At 29.6% G+C, this 17,396-nt stretch overlaps 1 protein-coding gene across 1 annotated transcript; it reads right to left on the bottom strand.

The window, feature by feature from the left end:
• Nucleotides 1–3,649: 3,649 nt before the first annotated feature.
• On the bottom strand, nucleotides 3,650–17,062 carry LOC148614533 (protein lin-28 homolog). The gene is made up of 4 exons (XM_088590452.1): nucleotides 17,019–17,062; nucleotides 16,543–16,708; nucleotides 8,812–8,984; nucleotides 3,650–8,185 (listed from the first exon to the last, which is right to left on the bottom strand). The coding sequence occupies exons 1-4, from the start codon at nucleotides 17,060–17,062 to the stop codon at nucleotides 8,026–8,028; spliced, it is 543 nt and encodes a 180-aa protein (XP_088446578.1). The 3' UTR covers nucleotides 3,650–8,025.
• Nucleotides 17,063–17,396: the final 334 nt, after the last annotated feature.

Here is a 17,396-nt window from a genome sequence, read left to right as displayed (position 1 = left end):
TACTGCATATACACAAGCATTTTATTTCATAAGTATCTAATTGAATTGCAATTAGCAAGTGCATGGTTGTTTAGTTGTTGCATACTTCTCTTATGTGGAAATGTCTAATTATGTCAATTTACTTCATTTCTCTGCATTGTATTTGCTATTACACCATTATTACATCATTATGAAAGACAATCATAATTTTGATAAAACATTTCATATTAAATATTAAAACAACATGATCTGTTATTTCTACTATTTCACATATATATTTTTAATCGAAAAGCCAGAGTTTTTAAAGTAAACAATAAACCCTTTCTCTCATATACAAACATAATTGCCCACAAATTGTCTATTGTATATTTGTTTATATATTTTTTTAATGAAAACAAGTTCGGTCAGGTCCGGAATATATTTAAAAAAAACTCAAAATTATTCTTTTTGCATGATACTTATGGAGTTCATCAATTAAAATTGCTAACGTTTTGCTACATTACTTATTTAAAAAAAACTTTAAATTTTCAAATTGTTTGACACAATGTATTTAATGAATACTTTTTGAAAACGAAGATATTTACATTCTTATTAGGTTAGATATTAGTTATCATGCTTGTTATATTACAAAGCACACATGTTTGTAATTGGAACATCCCATACGCAAAGAAAAAAAACGAATATAATATAATGAATAATGCAAATAAAATTCTTTTAGAGGATCGAAACTTCAAACGCGTATCTTTTTTCATTCGCAAGTGGCTATTAAATGGATCATTAAAATGCACATGCATAGTTTAAATTGGAAATATTTATGGTGCGTTTATAATCTAAGAGTGACAAGAGGACAAAACGAGACAGATGTTGGTTCGGGTCATCAATAGTGCAGCCATTCTAACTTCCTGTAAGTTTTGATTGACCTTAACTCTGACCTCTGACTATAAATAAGATGCAGAGATAAGACAGAAGATGCACATCTGGCGCATGACCACGTGTCCTCTGCAGTGTCCGGTTTGTCGTCTGCAGATTCTGGCCTCTAATTAAAGAACACTTCATCTTTGTAAATAATGATCAGAAAGAATTTATATTGGCACGCGTCTACTGTCAAACCATCTCTGGCAGCAATTATTTTCTTTATTAAAGAAATACTACCACAGCACGCTGTATTAGCGACATAAAGAAAATACATATTTCTTACTGGCATGTCTAATTTTCCACTCTATGCTGTCAGTTGAAAATGACCATGTTCAAAGGAAAACAGGTCAATCTCACCACATCTGTTAATATTTGTTTAATGCTAATCTTGATCATATTTAATTTTGAAGTACCAATAAATGGAAATTGCAAATTGCAGATTAATAATTACAAATTTAGCCTAGTTGTCAAGTCTGAACTTAGGATGAGTATTTTTTTTAAACTAACAATTATAATTTAGAATAATAAAACGCACACAAATAAACTGCAAGTTATGCTAAACAAGCACAAAATAAATGCAAATTGACGCGTTTGATATGAAATTTTTCACTAATTTTTGCTTGCGAATCATTATCACAGTGGAAAACTGATGATCAATTACTAATAACAGGCAATATTTGATATAATAAACATATATAATTTAAGACTCACTTATTTCCATATGAGAAGTGTTGTTCACACTGCCATACATGTTTGTTTAACTTCAGACTTATTAACGAATCAAACTCGTTCTACGCCAGAAAAAGAGTAGAAATTAATCAATGCGCATTAATAAGGAACAACTTATATACACTTTTTACTGCCTGCTGACCCCCGTCGATGAAAAATGCGTCTATTGTAAAATTGACTTATAGGTACTGTAATGTTTCTTTCGCAAATTTGCATTCCTATGTAACCGCTCATAAATTAAATATCTTCACTCTAGCTCACCACTTCTTTTTTAAAAGGGTGTTTCGTATGTATAAACTAGTTCCGAAATTATTTTATGTGTGTCTGATTCTTACATGGAAATAGACAAGGTGACACCATTCTTCCCATACATTAATCAAAACGTTAATAATTTCTTATCTCTTTTTTTTTTTTTTTTGGTTTTGCAAAACAATAGTGGTTCTATGCATTACATTGAAAAGACCAGAACGTATCAAAAGAAAGTAAACACCATTTCATTGCACTGGGTGAGCATGTTTATAAAACCATTTAAGCTCCTGATTGGCACCTAATATCTCAAAATCAAACCATGTTTGATGTATGGGAGCTTGCAGAACATTGGTATAGAATACCATTTACTTTAACTCAAGTAGTAATTGAATAAAAACCAAGTTTTTTTGGACGATGACACTGATGCTGACGGTAGCGCAAAACCATTACGAGTTTTCCATTTATGTGCTTCATTTTGTTTCATTTTGTGCAGTGTTACAATGAATCAATAAAATGCAAGTTACGAAATTTCACATAATTATTTTTAAACTGATATGTCATACTGAAATTAAAATAAAACTGGAAGTCTGGACTAGGTGCACCGGTAGGGTAAGCTAGTTGCTCATAAAAAGTCAAGTTCTAGGTAAACGAAATCAAAATACGTTATAACAAATCTCAAACACTTGTCATATGAAATAACATTAAAAAACACAAAAATGGAGCATGTCCTGCTTCTCAAGCAGACCTGTCACATAGCAAGTGAGTAAAATCCAGAAATGGGCCAAGTTTTGGGGGTACAGTAGAAACTGAATGAGAATCAATTCAAATTTTTTGAAAATTAATGTCTGTTTCTGAACCTGATATGAAGTGCTATTTCATTGAGATTTGTGTGCTCTATTCATTATGATGCCAAAACATGATTGTTATGTCCGTTTATTTGCTCCAAGTTTCCACACGGTTCAGGTCACAAACAAAAACCCAACTAACCCCCCTTTAGAGGAATGACACCTTATGGAATAGTTTCAACGATATCAATATAATTTTACTCAAGGTTCTGTCAGGGCGTCTGGAAAATGTTTGTTTCTGACCATAATTCAACAGCAGTGAAAGTCAACACTAAAAATCCTTTCAAGCCTTCTTGTTGTTGTAATGGCACATTGTATAATAATTCCTGGCATTACTTATCGATCCGGATGGCCATCCATCACTTATCAGTCTAAAATCGAATGCATATCGAAAAATCAGGTCTTTTAGTCAAACACAAATATACACGCATACATTATAAATAAAACTCAACAAAAATCAAGTCAAGTGCTCCAGAAGGGTTTCCAAGTTTTCGACCTTTTGCAAAACACTTCTTAAAGGTAAGAAGGTTAAAGTATGATAAAACTAGTATATTGGATTAACTTGTGATTCATATCATAGGGGAGCCAGTTGACTCTATTATCTTTGTTTTTGGGGGGAGTTATACATTATAAAATACAATTTTTATGTATAAGGACGACAAACACCAATATTCTAAAATTGAATGCAAAGAGTAATCAAAGGAACCAAGATTGGAAGTGGGCATCTTGTGAACACATGGTGGTCGTAAACAATAATTTTCAATCGAATAGAAACAAAGGACAACAAGAAATATTCACGATATACAACAACCTTTCAAATTCAGATTGTCTTGAAATAATTTTGCATTTTCTGGTACACAAATGTTAGCTGAAATATTTTTTGCTGCTGATGATAAATTCTTAATTCGTATCTGATAAATAAACAACCACAATAGCTTATAATTCATTTTATTCAATTATTTTCTACAACAAACATCAAAACTTTGGAATTATTCTACCTTAATTAAACGTGTGTAAGACATCTTATCAGCATAAACCTTTGGTAACATAAAATTTCACTATCAAACTTAAAAGAGTTTTGATGTTAAAGACATATTTCATCTCGCTTTGGCCATAGTCTCACTCTCACACTATTTACCATGAATTTTCTGTAGATATAATCCTAACAATACTTCGATCAAAGAACAACAAAAGCGTTGCAAAACCCTCAGTACAAAATATTTTATGATAACTTGTATTGATTTTACGACCGATGATAGCGGAAGAGAAATACCTTATATGAAGAAAATACGTGCGTCTACATTGAGACCATAAACATAACAGTATTACTTTATAAAGCAGATCATTCATTATATACTGAGAAACTTTGATTAAAATGCAGATTTAAAACTAATAGAGATCAATAAGTAAATAAAAGTATGTTTGAATTTTCGTTTGTTTGTGTAAGACTATTAAAACTGTTTATTTGTAATGTGAAAATGAAACCAAAATGGGCATTTAACACTACCACAAATTGTCGTATAAAAATAAAATTGGTGAATGATAGATATTGAGATTCAAGGAAGAGCTCGGCATCTAATTCTAGATACTATTATAAATGTAAAATGAATCAGTACTTAAGGAGAGAATTAAAAATAAATGTGTGTTTCCTATCCACCCATTTTTTCAGCTAAAATATTGTAACCAGAAGTTTCTTTCTGTTATTATACACTAAGCACTTTTAAGCAAAAATTCTTCTCCTTTAGATTCAATGTAAAATAATGTAAAATAATGAAAAGTTAAAACAATCCTTATATTTTTCCTATATTTTTCAAAGGTGTTATTCGAAACACACATATTTTTGTCCTCACAAAATGCAAAAAAATTATATATATATTTACAGTGGTATAGTACATAATGCCACGTAATCCTTTAGAATATGCATCAGGAATACATCATAAAAATAAAATAACACCAGTGACCACGCTACAAACAAAGGAATTGTAAAAAGTAAAAAAAAATCGAAATATACAAAGTGTAAGGAAAACTGTTAACATCTATTATGTACAATTTCCCTGAGAAATGAAGAAAAAAGGAAAAAAAATAAATTCCTTATTGTATTTTGTTTGATGTTAACAAAGATATTGCAATAAAAGTGAATTCGTTCAAACAATGAGGAGACACTTTAAGGACTAGATAGTACTATGAACCATCTCATATAAGCAAAACTACGAGCAATACAAATTATATTGTCTTGATTGATCTTTAAACTTATATACATGTATAAATCGTATGTTTTGCACCCTACTGCTGATACCACCCATACACCATATGTTCATATATTAATGTACTGTGATTAGGACGGTGTCCTAAAACCTATCAGACTGATCCATACAATATGTAAGAGTTTGAATCAATGAATAAGACTTTTATTTTTATTTGTATTTAAGTAGATTAATTAATAAAACAAACTACATGATATTTCCAAGTTTAATTGATTTATCCTTTTAAAAGTTGCAAAAATTCAGCTTAAAATTTTACAAGTTTTTGAAAAATGTTTTATTTAACAAACATGAATTTTGTCATCAGTTGCTCAAAATTTACTTTACGGCGATTTCATAATACATTCGCTATCACGATTTATCGACCAGAGAAAATCAAATATTAAAAGTGACTTACATCGTAGTTAATTAATAATATTACTTGTGTAAATCTACTTTCGTATTCTATATTTAGCAAAAATCACACACTTTTTAATGTCTATTTTAGCTTTTTTGTGTAAACGGTACAATTGTCTATATTTAAGCAAAGTTGAACTTATTATCATGATTAACCATGTTTAACATGACCGGAAAGTAGTTTTTGACCAATCAGAAATAAAACGGAAAAAAATGTAATCATGAATGTGTAATACCAATTAAAAGGGCTTTAAATAAATAGAATCTAAAATAAAATTCCATTTGTTCTTCGTTAAACGTTTGCAAAATATACTTTTTTCAATGACACCTTTAACGTCTTAAAAACATTCTATCTGAACTACACAGCAATAAAAAGAATATTTCAAAAATCATAATGTAGAAATTGTTTAAAAAATATACATATATAATGCTTTTGATTTGAACTGTTTGATATATCTCTTTTTTGTTGCCAACTTATAAACTATTCTTATTTCTATCACAATGAATATATTTGTTCTTGATTTGTTGAAATTTATTTTGATTATTGAAATCTGAATAATTTTCTATGCAAACTGCTGTTAATCGTTATGTGTCAAGTAACTTAACTCTTAACCATAACCAATAACTATTAAACTACACTTTCAGCGACAAGAATAAGAAAATGTCATCCATTCAAAATCTTTGCTCGAGTCAACACTACATCATCTTATACTACAAAAGTTGAAAATATGATTTTTAGTAAATTTAAAACCCTGTTTCTCTACTCCTTTTTGAAATCGCAATAATATTTGGCATTGTGCCAAGAAAAATAAAACCACAAATATTTCCATTATAAAAAAGATAAAATAATAATAAGTTTTTATACTCGTCATATCCCGCCATGACCAGTACTAAAGCACCAGAATAGTTTTAAAACATTTTTCAGCGTCTTCATTAGATGATATAAATATAATCTTGATATTTTCACCCCCATTTTTAATAACAATTTTTCTTACACCAGATGTTTTTTTTTTGTAATTCAAAACCCCGAACAAGCTGCCTTTAAAAATACTGTTGTAGTCCCTCAAAAATTCTTAAAATGATGTCTTTCTCAATATACCATAAAAACTTCAGATAAAAATTATACTTATGTTGTTTTATGTATTACGAGCGTAATATTCTGCCCATAAATATATCTATCAACAAACGGATAGCAATAAAATAAAAATCTTATCTCATGAACCTGATTGTTGTAACGACTTGTCATACAAAATATTTTATCTTTTCAATATAGTTTCGTCTTTTATATAATTTTTCTAATGAACTTAAGCTTCATGGATATATATGAAACATATACATACACTGAACCCCACTACAAAGATCGAAAAGTCTTTCAACAATATTTTTAAAATACAATTTCAGTATCAAAACCAAAATGTGTGTTAATATACAGTAGCACATTGCCATTTAGAAACACGAGCTCAGCAATTACAAAAATAAAGTCCAGGTCTGGATTTCATAAAAAAAATCTCAACTTGAGAATTTCCTTAAGTCGTGTTGTGTTCTTCCTCAAATCTTTAATTTCAAGTGATCTGATTGGTCGAAATAGGAGTTGAGGAAGGCTTTGAGTAAAGTCTCAATTTACGATGTTTTATGAAACCGGACCGGCAATACCAGCAATAACAATAGGAGTACAACAGGTGATACAAGCGAACGAATAACAAAAACAAGTAATTAAGTAGTTAACAGAATGTAAACATAGGCGCAAACTTATTCTAAACTGTGCTCAAATTGAGTTTATATAAAATTAATTCACTAACAATTCTATATTCAAATCTTTGTGTTTCAGCTAACTGTACTTATGTATTGATATGACAATGTTTTTACTATATTTGACTGACTCGATTACAGACGTTTAAGTAATCGATAAAGCTACAGTCAAACATTCAATAATTACCACCCGTATTCAGGAAAACCTGTTGTAAAAGTCGTGAAAAAATTCCAATACAATTTTGATTTAGATTGTAAGATAAGGATGCTGTATCGAAGGAATGCCTTTTTTCTCTCTATAAAGTGGAAAAAGTTTATACCTCTCAGGGTACAAAAACCATAAAAAATCTTAAATATTCATTGATAAAAATAAAACATTATTACACAAGAGTATGGTAGGTTGTTGACCAATTTAATATTAAAAATATAATTTAACAGATAAAATTACAATATTCATGGCCATTTTTCTATGAACTTTACGAAAAATGTTTGATAACACCATTAAGTTAGATCACAACTAACAAAAGAATTTTAACTCACATATTGAAAGAGTAAAATGCAAAAGAGGTTGCATGCAGAAACTCAGAGTTAACACAGTTCTACTTGCTATATATACAAACAATCACTCTACTATAATACAGTTCACTAGAATTCACTACATACATTTATGAGGTAGGCCGGTTGCACATAGTTCTCATTATCACCAATCACGAGAATATTTCAAAGTAAAAACATATTTGGTTTCATTTTGATTGTGAGAAAATATGTAACAATATCAACCCGTTTTTGTTTTTATTTACAGTACAAAAAGCAACAGTATGATGTGGAGAGATTCGACACGTGATGTGATAGCAGAATGATGTCATCAGGTCACATGAATGCCACGTGATAATGGATTTGCACTAGTCATTACCGTTTCGAGGAATCGGTACAGATGGATCTCGCATTGGACAATCCGCTATTAGATGCTCCGTCGATTTGCAGTTGTGACATCGTTTTGGCAAGGGTCCGTGTGGACATTTTGATGCAATATGATTTCCAAAATCCCCGCAATTATAGCACCTAAATAAAAAATAAATAAGATCAACGTATCTTTGAATTGTTTAAATAAAAATAAAATAAAACCACCTACCACAGAACTTAAATTATTCAAATCAATAAAAGCTAGATCGTCTGTAAAAATCAAGAGATGGATTATAAGCAAATATACAGGTTAATTTGTCGAAACTAAACCCTGAATAAACCACTGCACTCTGGCCATTCATATCAGTTTCAATACTTTCTAAACCTGCATTAAGCGATCAAATTTTTCAGGTTAAAAGGTATTCAATTAAGACAAGTTTTACCTAATTTAAATTCATGATTTAATGATAAAGTTATTAACTGGAAATTCATTTGATTTTAACAGTCCTTCTTATCTGGGCGATTGATTATCAATAAATTTATTTCAAATCCCATTGTTACTGGCATTTATCCTAAACAATATAGAATATCATTCTTGGACATGATTAAATCGATTCATGCATAATATATAATTTTGTTGAAAGTTCCCTTCACCTTTAACATGTAAATGATGAGAAGATAGAGTATGCAAACCATTTTGTTTTATTCTGCACCCTACCCTTGAAGTAGAACTAACAATTTCGATGGTCCATCCATTACAATATTTAGCTCATAAAATAACTTACCTTATTTTCTTAAATTTCTTTCTAGATAGAGGTCGTCTCGAACTGCCCTTACATTCAATACCACCAGGGCCTGATACAAATGTAGCTTCGATGCCCATACTTGATGGTTTCGCCTCGAATTCCACTTCCTCCCCATCATCTAAGCTCCTAAAGCCTGCTTTATGGATAACGCTCTGTAAGTATAACAGGCAAAATCTTATTTTAACGCAACGATGTTGACTATAAAACGTACTAAATATCATTTCATAATTTGGTGGGATTTTTCCTTTTGCAGGTTTACTTAAGGAAACTCAAATTCCTGAACAAATTAAATAGCTGAAATACAACGTACAAGTTAACCTTAGTGCATTTTAGCTAAAATATTTTTTCAGATAATTTATCTATTGTTTTATCCCAATCTTCTGTTATTACCTGTAATTTACTGTAGTATTGATTTTATGAATTTCTTGAAAATGAAGAATATTGTATCAGTGTTTAGAGGAGTATTTTCATGAAATATTACAATCTTAAACTATCGAGAACAGAGCGTTTGTACTGAAAAGTCAATTTTGTTAAAGCATTTAAAAAGGATGTAATATTTCTATAACAGTATGAATTATTTTTCATTAACATAATACAACAGCTTGCATTTTCAAATGTTTTATCATTTGATCAAAACATAATATGAACTAATAAAAACACCCATGCAGACGTTATAGTGAAAACGACAAACACAATCTATATTTCTTTATATACATACAAAAAGCAGAAAATATAAGAAATGACCTTTTGAAGGCAGTCTTTTTTCTATGGCAACGTGTTTTAATAGGATTTTTGTAATAGAAATGGACAAAATATACATTTCAACATAATTACTAAGGCTATTAAGTCCACCTTATGGCTATTTTACACGACGTTTATGTCTCTTTTCCATGTTCATCATTGTGGATTATGGATTCCTGAATATCCCCTCCCAGAAACATCAATTAAGGAACTTGTTCCTACTACTTGTCATTGATTTTTACTGGACGCTGGTCTAGTTGTCTTATTATTCCATCTTTATAGAGACAAAGTGTAATCGATATGACTGAAGACTGACAAAGCGTCTTTCAAGGAAGAACTTTCTCTACAGCGATATTCAAGGTTTTGAAAACAATCTGAAATGCGGGAACGAATCTTAAAAAAAATGATAGGATAAATACGCTTTGGTAAGGAGTGTTCAAGTCTACATTATTTCTTTCATTAAATGTAAACATCTTTTACACATTTGGCACGTTGATTTGTGATTGGCACAAAATATTTGAATTAAGAATTTATTGTTCAATTCATTATCAGGGCAATACTTTGAAAACCACATATGTAGGTACTTAATCTGTTTTTAAATTTGTATTTCACATTGTATGTAATAACTTACATTTTAACATAAGATGGGTTATCATTCGTTTATATTCAATGGATTTTGAAGGGATTTTTCAAATGAAACGTTTGACTAGTGTGTAAATTTCATTACTTTGTTAGTCATGAAAAATATAAATTTGCGTTTTGTAAATAAAAACATATCTTTTCGTGATAAAGGATAAGTTTTGATAATAATTTTGAGATCAATATCGTTTCCAATTAAAAACTTAAGCTTACATAATGTAAAAAAGATTAAAGGGTACAAATTGCATGCAAATATATCTTAAGGTAATTTCAACATGTTCCAAATAAAACCACATACAAATTTAATAACCATTGAACTATTTGAACGCCCCCCCCCCCCAAAAAAAAAAAGAGTGAGAAAACAGAACTATCAATGAATTCGGAATTGGATCAAGGGTAAATATATATATATATATATATATATACTTGCATATGCTAAAGTTGTAAATTCGGAAATTAAAGAGTTTTTTTTTAAACAAAAAACAAAAGGCATTTATAAATTGACATATTTGGCTTAAAAATTACAAATAGCAATTAGGAATACTTGCAATAAGTTTTGACTTTACCATTCATGTGAATTTACGTTTTCTTAAGATAATTTTGTGCTAGTTGTTACTATGAACTCGGTCCTTGAGTTAGCTAACAATAATGAATAATAGAATAGTATATGTGCAACTTTTATCCTTATGTTTCACTTTATTATTTAAGATAAAGTTATTAAAAAGATATTGATACAAATCTCAAACTGGAACTTGAAAAGATATGCTCAATAATATATATATATATATATATATATATATATATATATATATATATATATATATATATATATATATATATATATATATATATCAATCTTTTCAACGAATGCAACATTTTAAAAACAAATGATTTGAAAAACAATTCCAAAAATTTGGTAGAAGTTTATTGGAAATCCGAAGTTCAAGATGAGTATTTATTACTAGTGGCAAAAATCTATTTCTTTTTAAATATTTTACTAACGATAATAATCAAATAAGTCACAGAATTATTTTATTTTCTAAAATTGTTCGATAACGACTCATTCTAACTTTTTAACAATTTTTCAGATTTGCACCTGCAGATCTAAACCACAAATATTTATTAAATAATTCGTTTGTGCATAGCAAAATGATAAACTTTTGATTGGCAAAGAATAAGATTATAATTCTAGAAACCACAAACAGGTTCCCAAACAGCTTTATGTAAATTGTCTTGCTTCATTTACAATACATGCATAGCATTCATATAATGAAACTTCAATATAAAGGTGAAACATTTAATGGGTTAGGTTGATACAACAATACAACTGTACAGGAATTGTGTGTCTTTCCAGTTAAATCTTCGTAAGCACTTGAATAAGACAAATTATCCATTGAATGTGGTATCGGTTAATTTGAATATGGAGTTCATGGAATGGAAAGCAGAAATATGGCTAAGAATTGAGATAAGATTTTTTTTTTCACAAACTGAAATTTTAACTTTACATAAACCATTATTATAAAAAATATATTAAAGTAGCACTCCAGTTAAGAATAATGCAAAATTTGATTCATGGATAAAAAGCCTACATAATTTTTATTTTTGATATTTTGTTTAAATTGCCATAGTAAACAGAAATTAACATATAATTTTTCATGTAACCCGTGTTCTTAGGAGATAAAAATTATAAAGAATGCAATGTATATTTTGAAATTAAGGGAGATAACTCCGTAAATCTATTGGATTTTCAATGTTGTTTATCTCCCTAACAGCAGACAGATTGGAAAGAATAATTACACATTTCATAGTATAGACCCATTAAACAACTTAATTACAACAATAAAAATATGTAGCCTTCTTCTTTTGGGTGTATCGCATTTTTCAGATTTTGCATGATTCCTACAAAGACAGCTACTTAAATACTTATAAATATCAAATCGAATTATTTAATAAATATAACAACCATTTCTTTCTGTAAATTTAGGGATTCTCTTAGGGAAATAAAACTATAAATGTATTTGAATGGAGTCATGGACAGTTGGGAAATGATAATGATAATTTTATATCGTGCAACCATTGTACACTATTTTTTGTTGAAAACAAAATACTTCTTATATTATAATACAAATAAATAAATGGCTTGCAATAAATATCAAAACGTTCTGCATCTGTGGCGGGTATTCTTCATATTTGCTATTTTGGTCCATATCTAATATCAGTTCAAACTTTTTAACGCCTGTTGTGACATAATAAAGAATTGTAGTCTTGACCATCATTACATTAGAAATATTTTCAATCATGTCAGCATATGGCAATATCGTTAAAAAGTATAGCATTTCAACCTGATCCTGCAAAAATAATTCACACGCAGGCGTTTACAAAACTTCTTTATATATTAACACCAAAACCAAAATGCAATCGAAAGGAAATGTCAATCATCTGAACCATTCGACTAAGAAAGTGTGCAACCACAACAACTTAAAGATAGATACCTCAATAGACTTTCTATAAGTCTCTCTGTACCTATATTTTTCAAGATGTATATATCTGCAATGTTAACTATTCACTATCTATCTCCTGTATTGCAGATGAAAAGTGAGTGAATATTTGATAGGAATGATATCAATTTAAAAGAACACATACAGTACACAAAGACTTAAAGCAGTTTCATTACCTCAATAAAATAGGACTTCCACACTTGAAGTGTTTTTATTGTACTGTTCTAATCAGTCATTGAATAACAAGAGCAGGGGAACCGAAACACATTAAAGTGGGACTTTAAGGAGGCAGACCTAGGGTAAAAGAGGTCAGTGATATGATTGTATTATTATTATGCAGAATAAAATGAATTCAAGTTAATTAGATGCTTACATAAGATTGATGTAAAATGCTGAATACAAACGTTCCAATGATTTTTAACAATTGTGTCCCAAACCCTAGGTCTACCCCCTTAAAACCAGATACAACTGCCAAAATAAAAAAAAAACTTGTTTGGAGATATCGTGTCGTTTTCAGTGCACGTTAAATTCAGAGTATCATACCACTCAAATGTTCAAGCAGCTATAATTGCAGAAAAGTCGTTGTTTCATATTACTTTTATTAGCTATCATTTGTTTACATTTTCACGCTTTTGCAATCTTATACATTTACCTTGCATGTACATTGCGCCTTATTAAATATTATAATAAAGTCAAAATAAGGTGTTGTTTTTTTTCATTCCTTGACGAAACTCTAGCGTCAGCCACTTAAAGGTGTACTTACAGGAAGTGTGAACTAGGTAACAGGGTCACTAACCGAAGCTATGAATAACTCATTGACCTGGGTCACGTGTAAATACCCCTTCCTCTTCCTGACATGGTATTATCGTATTGAGTGATATCCATGGTTTAAAACAAAAATAATATTAACCAAAAAATACATATTGTGCCGTACCAATCATATATATATATGAAACGGGTCATGCATTAACATACGAACTCCGTTGTTAAATACACATTAATGAAGTTAACAAATGAATATACATCCACAACTGAACAATACCATTTTATATAGATTTGGAAGAATTCTGTAAACCTCAACTGTAAGTGAAACATGTGGGATCTTTAATATCTGGTATATAGACCATTGTTAACTAGCCTCTCAAATAATTGTTACGATGTGTTCCAGTATTTTAATGTATCATGGTCCACATGTTTATTTAAAATCAGATGAAGTGAAATGTCTGCAAACCCCCTATTCAACATCCAGTGTGAAAAAGTACAGGTTTTTACATTTGTTATATTGCTAAAGTACACACAGTAATTTTATATGATGATTATCGCTACAAAGATTAATTGAACTTCAAATAGTAGTAAAATCTCAAGTAGTTTCATTTCATTTAACATTAAATTAATATCTTGCCTATCAAAATGTAAAGATACTCTTTAACAAACATAGATCTATACATGTTATATATTAAATGAAAATATCTAAATATATCTAAATAACGATTTAATATATGGGTCTTATATGTCAGATTCTCATTTTGCACAGAAAGTTTAATATTTTTTACAAACATAGATATATACATATTATATTAAATAAATATATCTTTAAAGGTTTGATATACGGGTCTTATACGTTAAATTCTTATTTTGGCATAAAACTTGTACTATTTTTTACAACATCATAAAAATTCATAAAATATTAACAAATATTGAACAAAAATCATTGATATAAATATGCAAAATAGTAATTTGTAACTACATAAAATGAAGTCGGGTCAATGAGTGTAACAGCATACCAAAAAATACAATCCTACGTTTATTTCCAAGAATTTTCTCAGAAATACCAAGGCATCCTATTACATTTTAAAGTCTAATGATAGCCCTTTGTCTGGGTCAGACTCAGTAATGCAAAAAATCTATCAACACTATCGATTTTAAAGAAACAAGATAAAATATTCAGACTAAAGGAAGACACAATCAGTATCAAGTCAACTTATATTTTCTTCCCTAACCGTTGTCATATTTCATATATGTCTATCAGATAGGTTCTATTGGTAAAATAATATAAGGTTCTTATCAAAATATATGTAGGCAAGCAACTTGGGCTTTGATATGTTTGAAGCATCTATATGAAACAACAAACATAATCTTGTGCTTGTGTAGTCTTGTCACATGACTTTATTACTCAAATGATATAAATTTGTATGAATTAAAGGATTTTTTTAGAATTGAGATCTGCTTATTAAAATCATTGATAACTCCCATAATAAGAACGAATTCGTCTTAACGGAATCACAATGCATACAACACTGAAACTTGTTACCTGAACTCATGTGAAATATTTCAAGCAGAAATGCAGTGCCATATATTAGGAATCGTACTCATAGTAACAAATCAACATTTTAAACAGATTGATAATATTATCAATATATCACAATTAAAAAACTGAATATTTCCATATGCAATATAGTGTAGTATTTCTAGTTTATGAAATGTGCTAAATAAAATAAATGTATCTTCTAAACAGTCATTTAAGTAAAATCATAGCAAATACATATAAAACAAACTACACTATACAATAATCAAGCCCTTAAGTATAATTTTCTTAACCAGGGCCTCACAGTAAACACATGAATGGAGGGGTTACATATCTTTATAATAAATAACCTTTGTATAACTTTAGAGAATACATTCAGGTACGATAGGCAAGCAAACACCAAAGTCAAATTTGTGTAAATTTTGAAACAATAATGAAAACCGTAAAAGGAGAAATTATATGCCTTCTCTGGATTTATAATAAAAATGAATGAAAGGAAGTTCAAGTACATTCAAGTGTCAGCATTGTACAGAATATACTAATTTATAATTAGTCATCAGTTGTTTTGTTATTCTATGAAAGAAAAAAAGTCATGGATAATCAGCTTTGTTGCACATATACTTTGATTGGTTCATAGAAATAGTATTTTACATAAGAAACAGTACCACATATTGAATGAACTTGTCAACATGTCTATGAAACATTAGAAATAGTAACTGGTAAAACAAGCATACCTTTATCTAACAAATACTTAAGGTTCATGTATATACAATAATTACAGAAACCTTCAAACTTGATAAACTGGTACATTAATTTATAATCATTTATAAAAAAAGAAAAAAAAAACATAAATGTTGATCACGAGGGCAACGGCTTTCAAAATGTCAAAAAAAATATTTTGCAGCTACAATTGGACATAAAACAAACACAACGAGTTTATGATGAAGGACAGTGGTATCCAAATACACCATCCTGAATTGGCTTTGCTCTGTATAACTCTTGATTAATCATCAATGTTTGTTTTCATAACATATGTGGAGGGAGTGTAAAGAAGGCTTAGTCAATACTTCCAACACTTGGGCATTAGTATTAGAGAGTTTTATTAAGCCAAAAAATATAATTATCATCTTGTTTCCTGTTTCCAGGAAGAGAAACAAAAATAGAATGGATAGGTAGGTCAGGAACTATCTATACTTTCACGGAGCCAAATGTTTAGGGAAAGCACGACAAAATAGGGTGGTTGGAGTAGCAGAAAATGAACATATTATTGTTTTTGGCCTCATAATTAATTAACAAAGAATGATACATAGATCAAAATGCAGGACCGATTAAAAAAACAATGTAGTGAATATTAATTGCATGCTAACGTGGATAAAAGTTGAAATAGTGAGTAGACAACTTCTACTAATACTGAGAAAACACTGAACGATAAGAATTATATTGAAATTTACCAAAATAGGTCAGGAAGGTGTCCAGGTCTTTCGATAAGATTAATAGGTAAGATTTTCACGTTATAAAAATACTGACCTGATGCACAAAAACGTCCTGAGAGCCGTCGTCTGGCGTAATGAAACCCCATCCTTTCGCTACATTGAACCATTTACAGCGCCCCTTTCTTCTTCCACCTCCTGCAAAAGTATAAAAATAAACATGGCCGTTAATAATCACAAGTGACCGGTGACTGACCCTAATGCTCTCAATTAAACCTCAACCTAACCACATGGTCTAGCGGTTTCAATAAAAGAAAAATGTTTAAATGTGAAATAGATAGATTTAAAAACTGTTTACAGTCGCATTATTTTTAGTTTAACTTAAATGACCATATTGATTTTTGCAATGGTCAGTCAACAAATATGATTATCATAATAAGCAATTTCCTGTCCATTATCAATGCGTTTTAAACAAACGACCATCCTCTGCAAAACTGTTAACTCAAAATGGACACAACATACTTAATAAAAGTGACACTTTAAAACGAAACGGTATTGCATTTAACATTTAACCAATCAAATGCTGTAATTAATCCATCACCTCCATGGTCTGCCATTTCCTAAATTCATTTGGCAAAGTCAAAAAGTTAAAACAGTAGAATTCATTGATGAAACCACTTATATTTTACAAATGACCGCTAAATCCTCAATATCAGTATTCAGGTATATGACCAGTCATTCAACAATCTTGACAATCGTCCTACATTGATAGAATTATTGATCAGAAAAAAATCGTCACACTATACGATGTCACTCCTAACAAGTTCGTGTCCCTAATGGAATGTCTTCAAAATGACCACTTGTTCTAAATTTCATCATTTACCCATGGCCACACATGTTGTAACTTTACAACGGAAACAACACTAAAAACATAACGAATCCATGTGACAA

This window comes from Perna viridis, chromosome 6, assembly GCF_037379345.1.
Source record: "Perna viridis isolate PV_CMFRI_1.1 ecotype Kerala chromosome 6, ASM3737934v1, whole genome shotgun sequence".
NCBI classification, from domain to species: Eukaryota; Metazoa; Mollusca; class Bivalvia; order Mytilida; family Mytilidae; genus Perna; species Perna viridis.
This window is presented reverse-complemented; position numbering and strand designations above follow the sequence as displayed.